Raw genomic sequence first — 22,380 nt, 5'->3', positions numbered from 1 at the left:
TGATCCTTCAGAAATCATTCTAATATGCTGATTTGGTGCTCATTTGTATCTGTTATTATTAATGCTCAATTATTAGCCTAATAATGGTTCTTATTATCAGTGGAGCTTCTAATATTTTTGTGGAAACAATGACGCATTCAATTCAGGATTCTCTTTTTAATAGAAAGTACAAAAGAACACCATTTGTTTGAAATAGAAATTGTGTGTAACATCATAAATGTCTTTACTGTCACTTTTGATCCATTTATTGAATTCAAGTATCAATTTCTTTTTTTCTCCACTTTTTTTTAATTACTTACCCCAAAGTTTTGTAGCGTATCAAAAAGTGTTAAATCAGTTTTTAACATAAATAATAATAAGGAATGTCACCCTTGACCACAAAACCAGTCATAAGGGTCTTTTTTATTATTATTAAGATGAATATATAAGCTTTCCACTGATGTATGGTTTGTTAGGATAGGACAATATTTGGCCGAGATGCAACTAGTTGATAATATGGAATCTGAGGGTGCAAAAAAAATCTAAATGTTGAGAAAATTGCATTTAAAGTTGTCCAAATTAAGTTCTTAGCAATGCATATTAATAATCCAAAATTAAGTTGTGATATAGTAGGAAATTTACAAACGATCTTTATTTAGTATCCTAATGATTTTTGACATAAAAGAAAAATAGATCATTTTGACCCATACAATGTATTGTTGGCTATTGCTACAAATATACCTGTGTTATGACTGCTTTTGTGCTCCAGGCTCACACATATTTCTTCAGCATATTAGAATGATTTCTGAAGGATCATGTGACACTGAAGACTGCAGTGCAGTGATGATGCTGAAAATGCAGCTTTGCATCACAGGAATAAATTACATTTCAAAATATATTCAAGCAGGACAGCAAGGCACAGGCGCCACACTTCCCCAAACCCAAAGACGAAGGCTGGTTTCTTGTTCTCGGGGAGGTGGAGAAGAAAGAACTGCTGGCTCTCAAACGTGTGGGATTTATACCCAACCACAGCAGCGTGTCCGTGGCCTTCTACACCCCTGAGAGGATGGGGAAGTAAGAGTCGTCTGCTGCTGCTCTGATGGCATGTTTTCTGTAGTACCTACAGTCTTAATGTGTGACTCCTCCTCTAGGTGTATCTACACTCTAAAAAATGCTGGGTTAAATACAACCCAGTGCTGGGTAAAATAGGGACAAACCCAGCAATTGGGTTGTTTTGACCCAGTGGTTGGGTTACTACCAAGAAGGTTGGGTTAAACATTTAACCCAACCGCTGGGTCAAAATTTTTTATGTATTTAACCCAGCATTTTTTAGAGTGTACACGCTGTACCTGATAAGCGACAGCTACCTCGGTCTGGATCAGCAGTATGGCATCCTCCTGAACGTCATCCCAGCCAGCATTGATGCGCAAGTCAACAGCGAGATATCAGGCAGGCACTGAAGTAACCTCATGCTTAGTCAAAACTAAACCAAAGTTTCCCTCTTAGCTTGGGATGTTAATTTGATGAACAATTCTTCAATTCGTCTTGTGAGTTTTAGAAAAAACTACACTGATTTTTTTTTTTTTTTGGTTCAATTAAACATGATTAGAAGATCTGGCCCAAACAGTCTATTTACCCATAGATTTCATATCTAAGGAAAGAGAGATCAGATGGCTGTAATAGATTCAAGAGGAACCTTCTAGATCAGCCTCATCTGTTTCTCAGACGGTCCTGCCTTATTACTCTTTTGATTCTTATTTTGTACTTTTTTTAGTTCACCTGAAACATTCTCCATTACATTTTAGGGCAAACGCTATATTTTAGTATATGCTTCTAAATTATGGAAATGTTCAGTATGAAAATCAATTTTGTTAAATATATCAAATAAATAAAACATGCAGCACAATTGTTTTCATTCTTTCCTAAGTGTTATTGTTTTATTAGTATTAGTGGATGTTGAGGTTTGACTGAAGCAAACAATAATTTTGATCATGATCATTTGCAAAATTATTAATTATGTTCTAGAAATAAAGTGGCTTTAAGATCAGACAAGACATCATCTCTGACAAATGTATATATATATATATATATATATATATATACTGTATATATATATAGGCTTGCTTAAAACTTTTAAATAGGCCGTTTTATTTTGCTGTCTCTAACACTATAATTAAAAATCCTAATTGTTTTAAAGCATTCATTTATTGCCAGTGGTTTCCCCTACTGAGGACTTCATATATTGCAAAGTATTTTCGATTGTTCTCTTTTCCACTGACGCCGTTTAATCAGCAGCAAATTCAGGTTTTAGGAAAAGGTTAAAGCAGCATCAAGCGTTTCGTGTGCAGGGGACATCCTCTCTGATTTTCTCCTGCTGCAGGTGATTTCCTATTACAGACACAGACTGCTGCCCTCCTGAGATGCGCACACACACAAAAAAAAGAGCTTTTGGCATTCTGATGTTTTGCATCAACATTTGCTGCATTAAAAAAATGTTGGTTTTTCAACCCTTAAAGTTATGATTTTAATTCCTTATCATAGTAGCACAATAAATATTTCATCATATTGATATTAAAAAAATGCCAGGACTAAAACAGTGGTTGTATCTATATAACATAAGAACTATTAAGAAAACGAAAGTCTACCACGGTGGACAAAATTGCTGGCTCTTTATTCAACAGGGAAGCAGAGTGGGATTTACTCCTATAATCACTTATTTCGGTTTCCCTCTGAATCAATACTGTTGTTTTCTTTCAAGGATCTGCCTGCTTGATTTTGCTGTATTTATATTGCTGCAGAATCCTTTAGTTAAAGCTTAAGAAAATAGGACCATGTTATGTATATGTATTGCATATTTATAGATAGGCTATGCAGTTTTAAATATTTGCACGTTTAAGTATACATTGCGTTTATATTTGTATGTTGGATATTTTAGTTAAGTCTGTTTCCATGCACAAATAAGAGATAGATAGATAGATAGATAGATAGATAGATAGATAGATAGATAGATAGATAGATAGATAGATAGATAGATAGATAGATAGATAGATAGATAGATAGATAGATAGATAGATAGATAGATAGTGAACTTTAAATGCAAATATTATTCATAGTGCGTTACGGGTCAGGGGTCAGCATTTCTAACAAATCGGGATTTCACATGGAGCGGCCGCTAGTGAATGGGATCCAATGGGAAAATCCTGTCTGGTCATTCAGTGTCCAATGAGCTGAGCTCAGGGGGAGGGTCCGTGTGCTGCTCAGTCAGAAAGAGACTTCAACAAACTCTCCTCCAAACAAGATCCTTCTGGATACAACGATGCCATGTTTCCTGTGGAATTCGGCGTGAATTAACGCGTGAACGCAGCTCTGGATATTTCTCGTTGTGGAGTTATGAACTTATGAAGACGATGCAAGTTTGCAGTGTGGTCTGATGTGAGGTACGTGCAAGTTTCAGCCTATTGAAACGTAAAAGTTATACTTATGCAAAATATGGAAATTATAAATGCGATGTAATCAAATACATTCAATGACATCGAACATGAATGGATACGGAGTAGATAGCCTACCTGCAAACAGAAAATGCGTAGTTTAGTCCATCGTAAATGTAAATTTAATAAGAATAAATAAAGGTTTTGATATGGTATTTCAAAAGTTAGAGCGCTCTCCGTAAAAAAGAGAAGTGAACGTGCGGTCTGCTGTTTTCCAGGAATATTCTGCGCTTCTGTTGGTTGGATGGATGGAACTTCCTTCATGAAGAGATTCTGGGCCCGGGTGGATTTCATGTGTGTGTGAAATAAGACTCACGGCGGATGAAACAAACTAATCATAACCATGAAGCTCTGTTCGTCTCGCATCTGCGTGTAAGACTTCTCAGGAACCTCTGGGAACTGGCGATGGCAGGAACGCTTTCAGGACGTCTCTGAAACCTTCCCATGTTGGTGAAACTGCTCGAGACCTCACGCATGCGGTTGAGTTTGTGTTGTGGAGAGATTGAAGCGCACAGCAGAAGGGTCTGAGACACCTGTCAGTGACAGCGAGCATGAAGGAGAAGTCGAAGAACGCGGCGCGGACGCGGCGGGAGAAGGAGAACAGCGAGTTCTATGAGCTGGCCAAACTGCTGCCTCTGCCCTCGGCCATCACCTCACAGCTGGACAAAGCCTCCATCATCAGACTCACCACCAGCTACCTGAAGATGAGGATCGTCTTCCCAGAAGGTGCATCAGTCATTACCCTTGCATAACAAATACGACATGTTTTGGACATCATCGTCTGCGTATAGACGGTATCTGTAAATAATTCATTCATTTTGCGAAGCTTAACATCATTATTAGTGTTCTTGTCGACTAGGTTATAATAATAATAAATATACAAATATTATTGCTACTGTTTATTATTATTAGTAGTAGTAGTAGTAGCTGTAGTTAGGCTACTAAATTATTAACAATTACACTCTAAAAAATGCTGGGTTGTTTCAACCCAATGTTGGGTCAAATATGGATTTTGGTTACATTTTTAAATTAACTTTTTAACCCAACAGTTGGGTTAGTCCATATTTGACCCAAAATTGGGTTGAAACAACCCAACATTTTTTAGAGTGTAGGATATTATTATTGTAATAATTATTAAAACTGTATTATAGGCTGTTTGTTTGAAATTATTCTTTTGTTGCAAAAGTATGTTGATCTAGACACGTAGCTATCATTTAAAGGCCCTAAAGAACAACCATTTTTCTATAGGATTTCATGCACATAATTTGCAGAAAGCATAGGACCGAAATCAAACGTACACTCTAAAAAATGCTGGGTTGTTTCAACCCAATGTTGGGTCAAATATGGACTAACCCAACTGTTGGGTTAAATCTTGGTTACATTTTTAAATGAGCTTTAGTATGTTGATCTAGACACGTAGCTATAATTTAAAGGCCCTAAAGAACAACCATTTTTCTATAGGATTTCATGCACATAATTTGCAGAAAGCATAGGACCGAAATCAAACGTACACTCTAAAAATGCTGGGTTGTTTCAACCCAATGTTGGGTCAAATATGGACTAACCCAACTGTTGGGTTAAAAAGCTCATTTAAAAATGTAACCAAGATTTAACCCAACAGTTGGGTTAGTCCATATTTGACCCAACATTGGGTTGAAACAACCCAGCATTTTTTAGAGTGTAGCCTATTATCGGTATTAAAAGTGCGGTTTTAATAAAAAAACCGTTGTCTTTCTTTATGTATTCCTTCCCTTTCTAGCTTGTACTTATTTGAACAAATGCCTAAAACTTGGTATTACGAGCACTTATTGTGTCTGTTTGCCTCTTTAAGAAGAATCGCTTTATGTATCCCCCAATTGTAAGTCGCTTTGGATAAAAGCGTCTGCAAAATAAATGTAATAAATAAGACGTTTTAGAAGGCCTGTTCGTTTTTAAAAATGCAAACACGGAGCAAAAAAATGATGGTCGTTGCGGCCTGCCACCCCTGCCTCATTGCTGCAGCATTTTTTATTTCTTTCTTTTTATTTAGCCTACTTTATTTTATTATTATTGTTATTTTTATTAATTTTTTTTTAGTAAAGCTACAAATATATTTTTTAATTTTATATATAGGCTATATATAAAAGAACTGTATTAAAAGAACTGTATTTGAATGTAAGTGTAGTTCCCGACACTCCGACACTGATTATTCTGATTATTAGCGTTATTTTGCACCTTCTGTTCTGCGTGACTGAAGACAAACAGCGACTATTATCATACGTGATATCGGTAGATACATAGGTTACACGAAATTATTATTATTAATAATAAATAACATCAATAATAAAAACAAAACGATAAAAAGGCCAAATGCGAATCGCGAGTTTTGGGATATTGCATCACTCAGCACGGGTTTGAGACAATGTGACACATAAACACCGACATTTCATCAGTACCAAGCTCCTGAGGCTGAAACTGATCGTTTGTGTGTGACGAGTAATATCATGAAAAAAGACAACCTTAAAGAGTTTAAAAACAGCTTGACAGTCAGTTGCATTTTCGCCAATGCACGCGCGACTGTTTTTATTTCATAATTATTATTTAAATCATTTTTGTTTTGTATCTTCTGTGTTCTTATCCATGCTTAGGTCTCTTCAATTTTAATGATAGGCCTATTTACTGTTAAGTTATGTATTTCTAATAGAATGACTGTGATTAGCATGTTTGAAACCTGAAACGAATTGTCATCAAACGCGTCCGTCTTTGATAACAGATAAAGAGAAAGTGAGAAACATGAGTGAAGTAATACAGCAATATACTGATACTACTACATTTATATCGGTGTGAATTACGTGCATTTTCTCGGCTTGCAGTGCGTATATGCCAAGCGTATGGTAAAATACACTCTCTCTCTGTCTTGCCATATGATAGATAGGCATGTGCTTTACTCATTAGATTGTAAAGAAATGTTTTTAAACGTATCATGTGAATGAAACAGCTCGCCTAGGTTAAAGGTCAGAGAGGTCACGGTACAGACAGCTCACATGTAGTGCTGGAGGAAATGAGACAGTAAAGTTTTATTAGAAAATGAAGGAAGGTGAAGGTGGTTTTATGGTGGTTATTTATTGCTCGGCTGTGAAGAGAATAACTCTGACGGACACTGCTGTCAAATAATTGTCAAATATCCCAGTTTAATCGTTTAACTTCATGCAATAGGCGTTGTTTTCTGTTTTTATTCATTTAATTAATTAATTTATTTATTTAGTCATTTAGCAGACGCTTTTATCCAAAGCGACTTACAAATGAGGACAATAAAAGCAGTCAAAACTAACAAAAGAGCAACAATATATAAGTGCAAATGACAAGTCTCGGTTAGCCTAATATATATATACACATACACATACACATACACACACACACACGCTCAAAGATAAAGATAAAGATTGTGTTTTTGTAAAGAAAAAAAGAAAAAAAGAAGATAAATATAGATAAAGTAGAATTAAAATATAATAGAAAGTGCTAGAGTTAGAGGGTCAAATAAATAATGGTATTTTAGTAGCTAAGACTGTTTTTAGGGTTTTTCGCTCAGGTTTGGTTGTAGTATTTTTTTTTTTTTTCGTATAAAAATACAAATTTTTATTCGTAGATGCCTATTAGTGATTCCTCTTGGACGTAAAATCTGTTTTACAGTTATTCGAACATTTAAAAAAATGTCAGAAGCTTATTAATAACTATTGTTTACATTAGAGAATAACATAGGCATTTTTGTAATTTCGTTTGGGGGGGGGGGGGGCATTAGGGTTCATGTGCTTTGGATAATAGCGTCTGCTAAATGACTAAAAAAATAAAAATTAAAAAATGTGCTGGAATAAATGTCGGGCATGTGAAAAAAAAAGTAAAAAGTGTTATCAGCAGCGTCTAAAGAAACAGAAGAATTGTTTTAATATGAGTTTAGCTTCATTTTAAGTTTAGTTTTCTTGTATTGCAAGCACTTGAACCATCTCCGCTGGAGAGATGCAATTATGTATTCTTTTGTGTGAAGTTTTTTTTTTGTTTTGCTTTATTGGTTATGTAACGTTTATTATGTGACGAGCACCGCGGATATTCAGATCCAATCAGATCCAATCAGATCCAACAATTCCCCCGCGAAATATCACAACTTCTCTTTTCGCATTAGGATCTTCACACGTATGGAGAACGAAACCTGCAAAAACAATAAATAAATAAATACACAAATCAATAAATAAATAAATGTGTGCATAAATACACGTATTCTTGTTGAAATACATAAATAAATAATTATATATGTGATGAAAGCAGGCAAATAAATAATATAAAATGGTGGGCAAATGGAAAAGGTTTAAGGAAATGCTAAACTCATCCTAACTATTTTCCTTTGATCACTCATTTATTTCTGAATGTAGTTCCACTTTTTATTTTTCCTCTGCGCAACATGCTAATGAGAGGGTGTCAATTATGCAAGAGTAGGCAGATCGTGTGTGACACGCTTGAGCGTTTGTCTGCGCATGCCTATTAACTTCATCAGTCAAGGGGACTGATTATTATCTTACACTTTTTCATAGGGTTAGTTTTGTAGTTATAATCATGAGAGAGCTAAATCATAAAAGATTTTAAGTGGCCAATGTAAAATACTGTCTGTTCCTCGATTAAACCACTTCATACCAGTCATCTCACGATGACCATGGGATACTGATATTACAGTTGTCTGTAGCTGGAGACTCAATCGGGTTACAAAAAATGAGGTCAGGAAACGACACTGGCCATTTCTTTTGGTCGTTTGTGAAGTCACAGATACTGTACGGACAATACAGCTCAGTTTTTTTATGTATCTTGCTCTGTTAAACGGAAAAAGTGACTTTATGTAGGCCATACTGGATTAACACCATGCATCTCCTGTCAGCGGGAAAGGATTGTTTTCCCCATGCCGCGGCCCCAGCTATAACATGACCCCGAACAAGTCCATGGTTGACACCCTCTCATTAGCATGTTGCGCAGAGGAAAAATAAATGTGGAACTACATTCAGAAATAAATGAGTGATCAAAGGAAAATAAATAGGACGAGTTTAGCATTTCCTTAAACATTTTCCATTTGTCCACCAGTTTATTTTATTTATTTGCCTACTTTAATCACGTTTAATTATTTCTATATGTATTTAAACAAGATATTGTGTATTTATACAGACATTTATTTATTTATTTGCATTTTTATTTATTTATTTGTGTATTTATTTATTTATTGTTTTTGCAGGTTTCGTCCTCCATACACACGCGCTTTCCGCCCAATAACAATTATTATTTTGATTGAGAACAGTTATTACTGTTTCGACTATTTATTATTATTATTATTATTATTATTATTTAATAAACTAAATATTTTATCATGAGCTGTAATTAGAAAGCACAGTCTCAGTGGTCGAATGAATTGTGGCTTTCACGCCGTCTTAATCTTAAAACATTTGATCCGTTGATCATTTTAAAAACAGCAAGAGAAAAGTTGCTTTTTTATGATCTGTCGGTTTGATAAGAACGCAGTGAAACATGTTTCCACGGGATATTTTTCCGAGCGGTTAGGCTATTCTGGAAGAATGTGGTTCTCTTAGGGAGAGCTGTTGAGAAGTCATGCGATTGTTTCTGCTGGATAAACGCGGAGTCCATGTTTGTTTAATATTAAAATGGAATCAGAGCTTTTGCTTTCATCTGACGTTTGTTTTCGTGTGATTTGCATTTCAATAAGGATTGTGTGTGTGTCAGACTGTTTGCTTTATCGAGTTTCTCCGCCATCAGAAATACTCCTCATTTACATTCAGCGTGTTTACAGTCAGTTCGGTGTTCAAATATTGACTAACTGATCGTCACATGATGATAGACTATTATTTTTGTTGTGGTATTTTTTTGTGTGTGTGCTGTTGTTATAGATTTTTTTCCCCCCGGTCAAAACGAATTTCATATTAGAGACATTTTATTAGGTTTTGTTAGCTCTTTCAGTACCCCGATGTATTGTCATATATGTAAGTCTCATCATGTTCTCCCCTTATTTTTATTTGTAATAATCTGCGGTGTTTTCTGAACGCTCCGCAGGTCTCGGGGAATCTTGGGGCCATGTGAGTCGAGCGAGTTCTCTGGACAATGTGGGCCGAGAGTTAGGATCACATCTGCTTCAGGTACACACTTTAAAATGCTGTACTTGCTTAGTATTTATTATTATTTAGGTCTAATAATTAATATTCTAAAAAGTCTGGTATCTGAAACTATTCTATCGTACTTTATAGATCTACTTAGAATTCGTCTTACAGTTTTGAACTTACATTTTTTTATGATAAGCATTAACTCGTCTAAATACCAATGTTTGTCATTCGTTGCAAGTGTTTCTTGCGAAGATTTTGTTTGTATGATATTTCATAATTCACTTCAATTTGTATAAGTGCTTCCTGCATCTTTTTTTTTATATTTGTACTTATTGTAATATGAAAGCTTAATTGATATTTCATAATTCACTTCAATTTGTATAAGTGCTTCCTGCATCTTTTTTTTTATATTTGTACTTATTGTAATATGAAAGCTTAATTGATATTTCATAATTCACTTCAATTGTTATAAGTGCTTCCTGCATCTTTTTTTATATTTTTACTTATTATTACTGTTTCGACTATTTATTATTATGATTATTATTGTTATTATTATTATTATTTAATAAACTAAATATTTTATCATGAGCTGTAAAGAAAGCACAGTCTCAGTGGTCGAATGAATTGTGGCTTTCACGCCGTCTTAATCTTAAAACATTTGATCCGTTGATCATTTTAAAAACAGCAAGAGAAAAGTTGCTTTTTTATGATCTGTCGGTTTGATAAGAACGCAGTGAAACATGTTTCCACGGGATATTTTTCCGAGCGGTTAGGCTATTCTGGAAGAATGTGGTTCTCTTAGGGAGAGCTGTTGAGAAGTCATGCGATTGTTTCTGCTGGATAAACGCGGAGTCCATGTTTGTTTAATATTAAAATGGAATCAGAGCTTTTGCTTTCATCTGACGTTTGTTTTCGTGTGATTTGCATTTCAATAAGGATTGTGTGTGTGTCAGACTGTTTGCTTTATCGAGTTTCTCCGCCATCAGAAATACTCCTCATTTACATTCAGCCCACTTCGTCCACGGTGAGACATCCACTGAACACCTTCACACGCAAACCGATTCATCTTCCTCTCAAACCGTTCCTTCACCGTCTTCTGCTTCCTGTTCTTTTTCTAGAATATGAAATGGAAAGATCTTTTTTCCTGAGAATGAAATGCGTCCTTGCTAAAAGAAACGCTGGCTTGACGTGTGGCGGTTACAAGGTAAGCCATTATAGTTGCATTCTTTTTTTGATGTGTGGTGTTTAATCCACAGCTGCATAAACATATATTCATTATATACAGTTTTTAATATATCTTCCTTCATTGTGTAGATATTGTGCCCAATATGCATCATATTTTAAAACATTAGCAATGACAAATATAAAGAATGCAAGCCAAGGCAAAGAATATTTACATCTGAGCCATAATATAAGATAGCATAGATCACAGATGCAGTGAACTATAATACAGACACGTGCGTGTGTGTGTGTGTGTCTGTGTGTATGGCCATGAGCTCCGACAGGTAATTCACTGCAGCGGCTATCTGAAGGTCCGTCAGTACAGCTTAGACATGTCTCCGTTCGACGGCTGTTATCAGAATGTGGGTCTGGTGGCTGTTGGTCACTCTCTCCCCCCCAGCGCAGTAACCGAGATCAAGCTCCACAGCAATATGTTCATGTTCAGAGCCAGCCTGGACATGAAACTCATTTTCCTGGACTCCAGGTACCATGTGTTTATGTGCTTCTACAAATTGCTGTGTTGGTAATATAGGCAATGGAGACCAAAGGCCTGAGACTATGAATAAAAATACTTTTTCTGTTTTTTTTTTTTGCATTTTGCAATTTTTAGTTACAGATTATTTTATCAGCATACCAATTTGAATAATCGGAATTTTTTTAAATTCTAAGTTAAACATGAATACCAAAATGTTTCTCAGTGTTTTTTGCCATTTCACCTTTTGGCATACATTTAAGCTGCCATGAACAAAACCTGATGAAAATGTTCTCCAATGTTCCAGAGATCATCTTTGTACAAAGGAGAGTACATGATGGCACTAAATTGCTTGCATTTGATAAGTGACCAAAAAAAAAGGAGGAATATTCAGTGTGTTATTAATTTTATGTCATAGAGACCGAATAAGGCTCAATATCAGAATCCTCCATATGTACACTACCGGTCAAAAGTTTTGGAAGACTTGTGATGTTTTTTAAAGTTTCTTATGCTCATCAAGGCTGCATTTATTTGATCAAATACAGCAAAAAACAGTAATCTTGCAAAATGTTATTACGATATAAAATAATGGTTTCTATTTTAATATCCTTTAAAATATAATTTATTTCTGTGATGCAAAGCTGAATTTCCATCAGCCATTACTCCAGTCTAAAGTGTCACATGATCCTTAAGAAATCATTCTAATATGCTGATTTATTATTAGAATTATCAATGTTGGCAACAGTTGTGCTGCAAAATATTTTTTAGGAAACTGCAATACTTTTTTCAGGATTCTTTGATGAATAAAATGTTAAACAGAACAGCATTTATTAAAAATATAAATCGTTTCTAACAATATAAATCTTTGCTATCACTTCTTATTAATTTAACATATCCTTGCTGAATAAAAGTTTTAATTTCTTAAAAAAAAAAGGTTTGAACGGTAGTGTATATTGTTAGAAAATATTTCTATTTTAAATAAATGCCCTTCTTTTTAACTTTTTATTCATCAAAGAATCCTGAAAAAAAGTATCACAGGTTCCAAATTATATAAGCATATTAAGCAGCACAACAGTTTCCAGCACTGATAATAAATCAGCATATTAGAATTATTTCTGAAGGATCATGTGACACTGAAGACTGGAGGAATGATGCTGAAAATTCAGCTTTGCATCACAGGAATAAATTAGATTTTAATGTATATTAAAATAGAAAAATGTTATTTTACATCGTAATAATATTTCACAATATCACATTTTTTACTGTATTTTTGATCAAATAAATGCAGCCTTGATGAGCATACGAAACTCCTTTAAAAAACATAAAAAAATATTCTGATCCCAAACTTTTGAACGGTAGTGTATATTTAATTGCATTTCATAATCTTTCTCTAAATTAATGAATGGATGAATGAACGAATTAATGAATGAAAGAACGAATGAACGAATTAATGAATGAATGAATTTTAAAAAATTGATTTTCAGTGTGGTATCTGAACCTTCTTGTCTGTGCATGTATGCCTCTATGACATAACCATTATTTAAATAAACAAAATAAAATTAAAAAAGTATATTTGCAGTTTTCAGTGTGATCTCAGACCTTTGGACACTATATATATATATATATATATATATATATATATATATATATATATATATGTATATATAAATAATTTTCAAAGCACCAAATTCTTGTCTGTGTGTCTGTGCACGTGTGCCTCTGTGATTGTGTAAATGCAAAATCCATATTCCACTCTCTGTGTGCATATGCAGCTGTGTTTAGCTAGACACACATGCATGTTTGCACATTGAGCTTACGTTTAACCAAATTTGTCCTGTTCCTGCACGTGCCAGTGTGTGGACAGGTGTTTGTGCTCACGCCAACACCATTGTTACTCCGTTCTGTGTTCTGTGTTTGTCAGGGTTGCGGAGCTCACTGGCTACGAGCCGCAAGACTTAATAGAGAAGACACTTTATCATCACGTCCACAGCTGTGACACTTTCCATCTCCGCTGCGCGCACCACTTGTGTGAGTTAGGTTTGTTTTTCCTCATTCCTCTGGCCAAGTCCCCTTTACAGCATCTAATAATAACCGCAGCTTTGACCGTCATGAGGGTACAACTGAGCGCGGTAATTGATAATACCACGTTATAGGAGATGAATATGATCTCAACATACTGATATGAGAACGAGTTTAGATTAAACGTGCAATCTATTAGTGACTAAATTAATGAACCGGATTGAAAATGATTTTTTTTCACAATGACACAATTTTCTATTATCTACTGTTTCATCTATTACATTGCTGATTGCAGCACAATGCAGCTTATTAAGAGACACAGTATTTGCCATTATTTGCTATAAATAGTTATTAGGCTGAAAGAGAAATGGCAGTTTATGGTTTAAACATGCAAATGAAAGCAGTAATTAGCTTTCCTGAATAAGAAAGATTGGCAAAAAAAAAAAAATCCCAATGTTGCTGATGGAAATAAACAACAAATTAATGAATAGTTTTTTTTTTCATTTTGTTTTGCAAAAGAAGAGTATGTGAAGTGAAAGTGTCAGACATGTTCTCTAATTGATTGCGCGTGTTTTTCTCTCTGTAGTGCTGGTAAAAGGACAAGTCACCACCAAATACTACCGGTTCCTGGCTAAGCAGGGTGGGTGGGTGTGGGTACAGAGTTACGCTACTATCGTACACAACAGCAGATCGTCCAGACCACACTGCATCGTCAGCGTCAACTACGTCCTCACGTGAGTACACTATGCAAAGCTTTTTATGCCTCTTCAAATATGTATCTTCAAAACAGCTTGATATCTTTATACACTGTTGTTTAATTGTCATCAATTAAATTCAGATAATGAACATTGATTTCTATGCAAGGCTATAAATTCATTTATTTATTATCATTTTCATAGTTTATTTTTTGAAAACTTTTGTATTTGTAACCCCTAGTTTTTGTGCTTCACTGTTTGCATTATTAATAGCCTGTATAAAGAATATAACCCCCTGATGTGTAGTAGGTATTTGTAATTACAATTTACAATAACTGTTTTCTATTTTAATATATTTTGAAATCTAACTTATTCATGTGATGGCAAAGCTGAATTTATCAGCAGCCATTGCTGCAGTCTTCAGCGTCCCAGAAATCCATTCTAATATGCCAATTTGCTGCTCAAGAAACATTTCTTATTATTATCAATGTTGAAAATGGTTTTGTTTTTTCAGGATTCTATGATGAATAGAAAGTTAACATTATACAAGTCTGTATTGTCAATCTTGATCAATTTCTGAATAAAAATATCAATTTCTTGAAAAGAAATCTTACTGACTCCCAACTTTTAAACAGTAGTGTATATGCAAGCAAATTTATATTTTCAAATTAACCAATGTACTTCCACAATAACATAGGACACTTAAATGGAAAATAAAACCGAATAGTTAAGTTTAGGTATGGTGTAGAATTAAGAGATCTACAATATGGTCATGCAGAATAAGGTATTAATATGTGCTCTATAACTACTAATAAACAGCCAATATGCTAGTAATATGCATGCTAATAAGCAACTAGTTAATAGTGAGAATTGGCCTAAACTAAAGTGTTACCACTTAAACTACAGTATACCCTCTAAGTGTTCAATAATGCAATTCCATACACATACTTGAATCCAGTTGTACATGACTAACATGCATGCAGTGTATTAGGCAAAAGTGTAGTATCCCATATCATTTCTTAAAGCTTCTGTCTACAGTTGTGTTGAATTGTCCACATTATTCCACTATTACACAGCTAAAAGGCCTCTCTCAGTGAATTACAACTAACAATAGGTTCAGTACAATATCATTAAGGTTCAAATTGATGGTGATCGCAAGTCCAGCCATGACAGTGACCGAGCGAGTTAAAGCTGCCCTGATGCTCATCAGTCAGTTCGGGGTGTCATTCCTGTTCTTGCTTTATATAATATGCCAGCTGCATGTACAGGAACTGCATGGGAGCCAGGGGACGTGGGTGATTTATTTGTCATGCATTCATACTGACAAACTCTGTGCATTACCACAAAGAACTTTTCCACTGGAACTCTCTGGAAAGAATGAGGTGGGATTGAGCAATGGAGCCATCACTCAAACTACGGTTTTAAACGAGGGACGTATGGAAGAGTAAAGCATAGCGTTTGTGCACACACTTCCAGAGAGCCCATTAGAAGTGATGCCAGCATCTGGAGCATCGACCCCCCCACCCCCAGCCTCGCTCGTTCTGCCTCCTTTGCTATCTATCTGTTACAGATGTAAATGAATTGCGCGCTATAAAAACCTTCATTAAAACAAAGTTGATTGGTTTTAATATGCCAGTCTGCCATTAGCCCGCGCGTGTCAGATAGCACTTCAGCCACAGCTATAAAGGAAAAGTGTTTATGAGGTTTAATTAATAGGTTGTAAAGATGATGAGTGTTTATAGCTCACAGCTTGCTAAGAGTGTCCATGAATGGAGTTCTCTCTTTTTTTGGTGATATTCTCCGCCATCATCCATGATTCAGTTTCCTTGAGAAGAATGATTTCCTTAAAAGTGTGTGTTGCAGTGTAGACATCACAAGTGCGAGATCTGTTTCCTGTTTAACCTCTCCACATGTGCTCTCATTCAGAAATGCACAGCTAGTCTTTAGTGAGAAAAGGAAGCGAGGTGGATATGTCTGGCGACTTATCGTGTTGTTATCAGAGTCTACTCACACGGGATGTGAGGTGTGAAATGAGATTGTGTGTGTGTGTGAGAGAGAGAGAGAGAGAATTGTGGCTGAGCTGAATGAGATTGTGTGTATGCGCTAAACCACTGACACCGGTTGCATCACCTTAAGGCTTTTGGCTTCTGTCGACAGGCCTTGAACTCAGAAAAACTCTGTGTTTACATAGAGTGTACAACGACGCCATCAACTTCATGAGATCCCGTGGATCTGCGAGTGCATTTGTGCAGGTGCATGTGAGAAAGTGTATGTCGGTCTTTTTCCAAGATGTTGCCATCTGCGTGCAATCCCATTAGTTTGTGTGCTGTCTGAGCCAGGCTGCTAGCCCTTAGGAGGGAAGCTGGCGTCGGCGCCTGGCTAGCATACGCTCTAGCCGTTGTTTTCTGAAAGTTATACATCACTGGGAACAGAAATCCATATAGCACTTTACTGAGAAATCAATTCCCATTTCCTAGTTATGCCTTATGTGGTGATCCCTGTGTGGGTTTGATTTAGCCAGACATAGCTCTTAATCTCACTGTGTATTTGAACAGAGCCTCCAGCCCTCTGCCGTATGTTTGTAGGAGCCTTGTTCCAATCCTGCAGGAGAAACAATGCAATTCATTTTCTGTCCTTGAGTCTTCCTCACACACTGCTTCACAAATGAGCATGGAGCCTGAAGCATCTAAAGAAAAAGCCTGACCATACATTTCTCTAAGTGGTTAACATGAAAAGGAAAAATGCACCAGTAAACAGTAATACCGAGATAAGCAGTGTAATTGCACACCCGGCTAGGTTCGAGGCTCAATGTTGCTGTCATTCCCCAACAGGGACACGGAGTACAAAGGACTACAGTTGTCCTTAGATCAGGTGACTTCCACTAAACCCCCGTTCACCTACAACAGCACGTCCAACCCCATCAGCGAGAACAGAAGAGTTGGCAAAAGCAGAGTCTCCCGTACCAAGACCAAAACAAGACTCTCTCCCTATTCACAGGTCAGTATCACAGAAACACCTTCCATTTGGCTGGTAATGGTATATTAGGAGCACTAGGACGATTTTCTGTTGCTGGAAAGACTTCAAATGTGATTTACACAACTAGCTAAGACATGCCTAGTCGTTCCTTAAGTAACATTTCCATAAACCAATCATTGCCTTCTAATTTTCGGTGTTGGGTTAGGGATAGGGTTAGGGCGTGGAACAACATGCAATCATTGCACTATAATTTTAAGGGTAGGTTTGAGGTAAGGTTGAGGATATATGTAGGACTCGATGATAGGAATGTTGGGTGTTGATCCAGCATCACATTATATTTGTGTAAATCACACTGTGCACAATTTCAACTTTGCCCTGAGTGATAAAGTTATAAGTTTGACAATCCCGTTGGACAAGTAGGACAGTCGTTTTACTGGAGGCACCCCACAACTACACATTTTCAGACTCGCCCTAATCAAATACACCGGAATCAGCACATTAGTAGAATCTCCAAGATATGAAATGGGTGGATCAGATAAGAGAGACATCCAATGTGTGTTCTGCTGGCATGCCTCCGGGAACAGGGTGAGGAAACACTGTATTAATGCATATTCGTTTTTTGTGCAGTATCCGGGTTTCCCCACGGATCGCTCGGAGTCGGATCAGGATAGCCCGTGGGGAGGGAGTCCACTCACTGACTCTGCGTCTCCTCAGCTTCTGGAGCAGTGTGAAGGCATAGACTCCTCATGTGTGTACCGGCAGTTCTCAGAGCCACGGCCACTCTGCTACGGCCTACCGCTGACAGACGACCATCATACCTCCAGCGACCTCTACAGCCACACTCACTCCGAGTCCTGCGAGAGGGGTTGCTGTAAGGCTGGCCGATACTTCCTGGGCACCGCTCAGCCCGGGCGAGAGGCGTGGTGGGGCACAGCCCGCTCTGTCCTTCCGTTACCCAAGACTTCGTCCGAGAACGGGGACAGTTTCGAAGGTGTGATGCCCCACATCACCTCCATCCATAGCATGCAAGGTATGTTTCTTTCAGTGGATATGTGGTTAGAAACCAAATGTTTTTAATTTTGGTTCATTCTGAGCAGAAACAATATGTTTTGGCCTTCCACCGACTCCTTTCTAAATCAAACCGAGTTATCTATAAGAACCGAATTTCTCATTTGTTAAATGAATAAATGAGAGCTGAAGAACTGAATGATTCTTGACTCATCTGTCTATAGACCAGGGGTCTCCAGCCCTGCTTTTGGAGAGCTGCTTTCCTGTAGGCTTTAGTTCCAATCATGCTTTAACACACCTGCCTATAATGTTCAAGTATAATTTTGATTAGCTGGTTCAGCTGTGTTTTATTGGGGTCAGAGCTAAAATCAAGATGATAGCTCTCTAGGAGAAGGGCTGGAGATCCCTGCTGTAGACAGTAGTTTACAAATTTGGCCTTCTGCAGCGGTGTCCAAACTCGGTCCTGGAGGGCCGGTGTCCTGTAGAGTTTAGCTCCAACTTACCTCAACACACCTGTCTGGAAGTTTCTAGTATGCCTAGTAAGATCTTGATTAGCTGGTTTAGGTGTGTTTAATTTGAGTTGGAGCTAAACTCTGCAGGACTCCAGCCCTCCAGGACTGAGTTTGAACACCCCTGGTATATTAAGCCCTTGACTTTATCCAAAGAAAAACATTGTTCATTTTTGCTACTCGAATTGCATTTGTTTCCTCATGGTAACACTGTTTTTTCCCTCTTGCAGTGAGGGGTCACTGGGACGAGGACAGCGTGGTCAGCTCACCTGACACGAGTGATTCAGGCGACCGATACCGTGGTGACCAATGCCGCGCAAGTCCCCAAGAGCCCAGCAAGATTGAGACGTTGATTCGAGCCACGCAACAGATGATCAAAGAGGAGGAAAGTCGTCTGCAGTTGAGAAAGGCTCCTACAGAAATACCTTTGGAGTCTACAAACGGTCTGGCCAAGAGCCACGGCTCGTCGTTTCACAGTACCGACTTTCCCCAGTCAGTATTGCAGAGCGTGGTGTGTCGGGGGCCGGCTCATGTTACAAGCCCCGCCCCTAGCCCTGTTCCTCTGTCCCGTCTCAGCAGCCCCATCCCTGACAGACTGGGTAAAAGTAAAGACTTCCTGCAAAGCGAGCTCTCCTCTTCTCAGCAACACCAACAGCCGCTGCCCCTGACGGGCACGTGTGCTATCTCTCCGACTCCAGCGCTATACCCCTCACACCCCCGCCAGTACCTGGAAAAACACACAGCCTACTCGCTCACCAGCTACGCACTAGAACATCTGTATGAGGCAGACAGCTTTAAAGGATACTCCCTGGGTTGCTCAGGTTCCTCCCATTACGACATGGCCACTCATCTACGCATGCAGGCTGAACAAGCACCGGGCCATAAAGGCACCTCCGTCATTATCACCAACGGCAGCTGATGCTTATCAAATCCCGAATCGCCACTCAGTGCTTCACCCTCTCACTCGAGCTAGCCTAGAATTTCTGATTTGATCTTTTTTTTTTCGTTCCTACAAATTCTACAAATACTTTTTTCTTAATTATTCATTGTTTTCTAGTAAAGTAATTAAACATCCTTAAAGCATACATTTACTTAAGAAGCAAAATTGCTTAAGATTAATTTAATTTAATTTAATTCTTTTTTATGCTTAAGGTTGTTTATGCTTTAGCAGAAAAAAAGCTAAAATAACGTAAATAAATCTTATATAATGCAATTTTGTATAAGTAAACTGATCTTATTTTAAGGATGTTAGATATTTTTACTGGAAAACATGAAAAAAATACTGATTAAGTACACAAGTGCAGTTTGTGAGTTCTTGATATCTGTGAAAGGTGCATTTGTTCATCTGTTCACAGAGAAGAGATTCCATAAAAGAGTTTGTTTGTCAAATACTTTATATACCTGATTATTACTTCTTCTTTTTTTCTTAACCACTATTATAAGCTGCTTGAATGAATGAGGATTGTCCAAATCATTTCTCAAAGTAAGAGATTTAATGAGAACCATGAATTACATGATCTCATAACAACACAGTGATATGATGGTTTGGCAAATCTACGCAGCAAACATATTTAAATTATTTTAGTTTCTGTAGTTCACATTTGGATTTGGGTTACTGAATTGTTGGGTCACAATACTTTGTGGTTAAGCTACATGTACATTGAAACTGTGGGATTTTTTATTTCTTGTTCATTCGATTTTTGTTTGTTTGTTTTTGATGCAACAATTCTACATCCATGACCTCAAGTTCCATCCAGGTTTTAGTCATTTGCCCTCTGTACCTGAGACACAGCAGTAGCGTGTTTTTAACCAGTCCATCTGTGGCACTGGGGAAACTACATTTTAATATTACAAGAAAAATTGAAGTAGCATGCTAATGTACCAGAGATTAACAACTAAGTCTAATGCAAAATGCAGCATTAATTTTTAATTGTTTAAGGTTATTGTTGGATTGAATCTTAGCTCATTTGTGTACTGGGATACTTTTTGTAGTTGCATATGCTGTCCATCTGTGTTTGGACCCGATTCAGTCAAAGGCTTGAAGATTCAATTTGAGAAATTGGTTGAGCACATTATTGTGTTATTGAGTTGAATACTTTTTTTCAAACTGGTTTTGTCCCTCTGCAAGCCTCTAACATGTCAGCCTTTAAAATGAAAACTGAGATTATGCAATTATGAAACACATCTGATTTTACTCAAACAAACGGAACAATAATAGAAATTAACTACATGACGACCTTTGCACTGGTTCGATTTGAAGGTCTGGAAATGTGTTTTTGGCCCAATGAGTGATTGACTGCTGCGGTGCTGGAAGGCTTTGAGTTGAGCTGCTGTTTGGTGTATTGAGGTTCCACACTGGAGGAGTCTGATATGAACGTTAAAGGGGGAATTTTCTGACAAACTCTACCCCGTACCTCACTCCTTCTTCATGTATTTATAAGAAACTGCCTCTGTTTGGAAAGCTGTTTTTCTCTGAGTGAGAGAAACTCTGAGAAAAAAAAAATATTTATGATGTACATACTCAAAATACCCCCCCCCCCCACCCACACCCACACCAAATAAAATGATGCAAAAGTTACAAAATGGTATTGCAAAATGTATTTATTATATGAATGAAAAATGTCTTTTGTTTCAAAATATCGCAGTGTGTGTTAATTTATAATTTTCAGTTCTGCATCTAAATTAAATGCCATTGTTTCCTTTCATGCATCACTATTTCTAAACATATAATGAGAAATATTTGAATCTGTTTTCATATTGCAGCAAAACTGTTTGGAATAACAAATTTGCTTTTAAATTTTGACATTGTTCATTGAGAACTCAGGTGAAAAAGATCTTGAAATAACAAATATATCCCTAATTTGATCATTATTCGTGTTTAATATGATATTTCATACTCGCTTGAGAAATTAATAAATGATTGCAAAGATGCTCATTCATTAAAAGGCTGCATGGATTTTATTTTTAAATGTTTATTCATTTTGTTTTTGAATCATTTTTTGGTCAATTCATTTTTGTGTCAAATTACAGCAGCTTTCAAATGATTTAATCGAAAAAAGTTAGAATACTAAAAAGACAAACACACATTAACATTAACATTTTACACCATATATTCCAATGAATACTTTATTACCTTCAGTACAATAACATCACACGTAAACAATATACTGCTGTAATTAATCTGCTTAAAATAAAGAATGAAAGGTGAAATATTAAGGTATTTAATATGAAAGGTGATGTTAAATCAAACAATACATGATGATTACGTCTTAAACCAGCAAAAAGGCTATATTTCCTATAGACAGATATTTGATAAATATTTCATGTTTTTTGATCATTGGCACTCACTGTCATAAAGCAATAAATGCTTTTCTACAGATAATGAAGATCATATCCATAATACAATGCATCTATGAAGATGTGTTTGGAGACGAGGAAGACTCTACCACTACAATAAATGACAGGCCTTATTCTATATAAACACAATTATTTATATACATATTTTTAGCAAATAATTAGAAATAATTTGCACAAATGTATTTCATCTCTGTTGTCTGTATGGTCAAATGAAAGAGCACGAGACAACATGTAAAGATTCTTGAATTTGGTAGAACTAAACTGGTTGTTCAGTTCCAGATGCTCCAGAAGACACGTGTGTGTGTGTGTGTGTGTGTGTGTGCGCGCACGTTTACACTCCAGTGGGTGTTTTCTTTTTGCTTTAGGGATTTTGTTCTGGCTGCGAATCACGAAATGAGAGTAAAACACACATTGCAGAGGACAACCATTCAGAAAGGGCTCTTTAAGAGCATCTGTCCACTCTGTGTTTCATGTGTGCTGTGAAGGAAGCTCAGGTAAACCCTTGGCCGTCCTGACAGGTGTGTTGCTGGG

The 22,380-nt window shown here is 36.7% G+C and overlaps 1 protein-coding gene across 1 annotated transcript; it reads left to right on the top strand.

Annotated features, from left to right (window-relative positions):
• Positions 1-3,974: 3,974 nt before the first annotated feature.
• Positions 3,975-19,499, top strand: sim1a (SIM bHLH transcription factor 1a). Its single transcript, XM_016233449.1, has 9 exons — positions 3,975-4,193; positions 9,546-9,628; positions 10,602-10,796; positions 11,098-11,297; positions 13,207-13,313; positions 13,891-14,038; positions 16,831-16,996; positions 17,603-18,005; positions 18,723-19,499. The coding sequence occupies exons 1-9, from the start codon at positions 4,019-4,021 to the stop codon at positions 19,409-19,411; spliced, it is 2,166 nt and encodes a 721-aa protein (XP_016088935.1). The 5' UTR covers positions 3,975-4,018; the 3' UTR covers positions 19,412-19,499.
• The last annotated feature ends 2,881 nt before the right edge of the window (positions 19,500-22,380 follow it).

This window comes from Sinocyclocheilus grahami, unplaced genomic scaffold, assembly GCF_001515645.1.
Source record: "Sinocyclocheilus grahami isolate Dianchi unplaced genomic scaffold, SAMN03320097.WGS_v1.1 scaffold431.1, whole genome shotgun sequence".
Taxonomy (NCBI): domain Eukaryota; kingdom Metazoa; phylum Chordata; class Actinopteri; order Cypriniformes; family Cyprinidae; genus Sinocyclocheilus; species Sinocyclocheilus grahami.
Note: the sequence above shows the minus strand (reverse complement) of the source record. Positions and strands in the feature narration are given on the sequence as shown.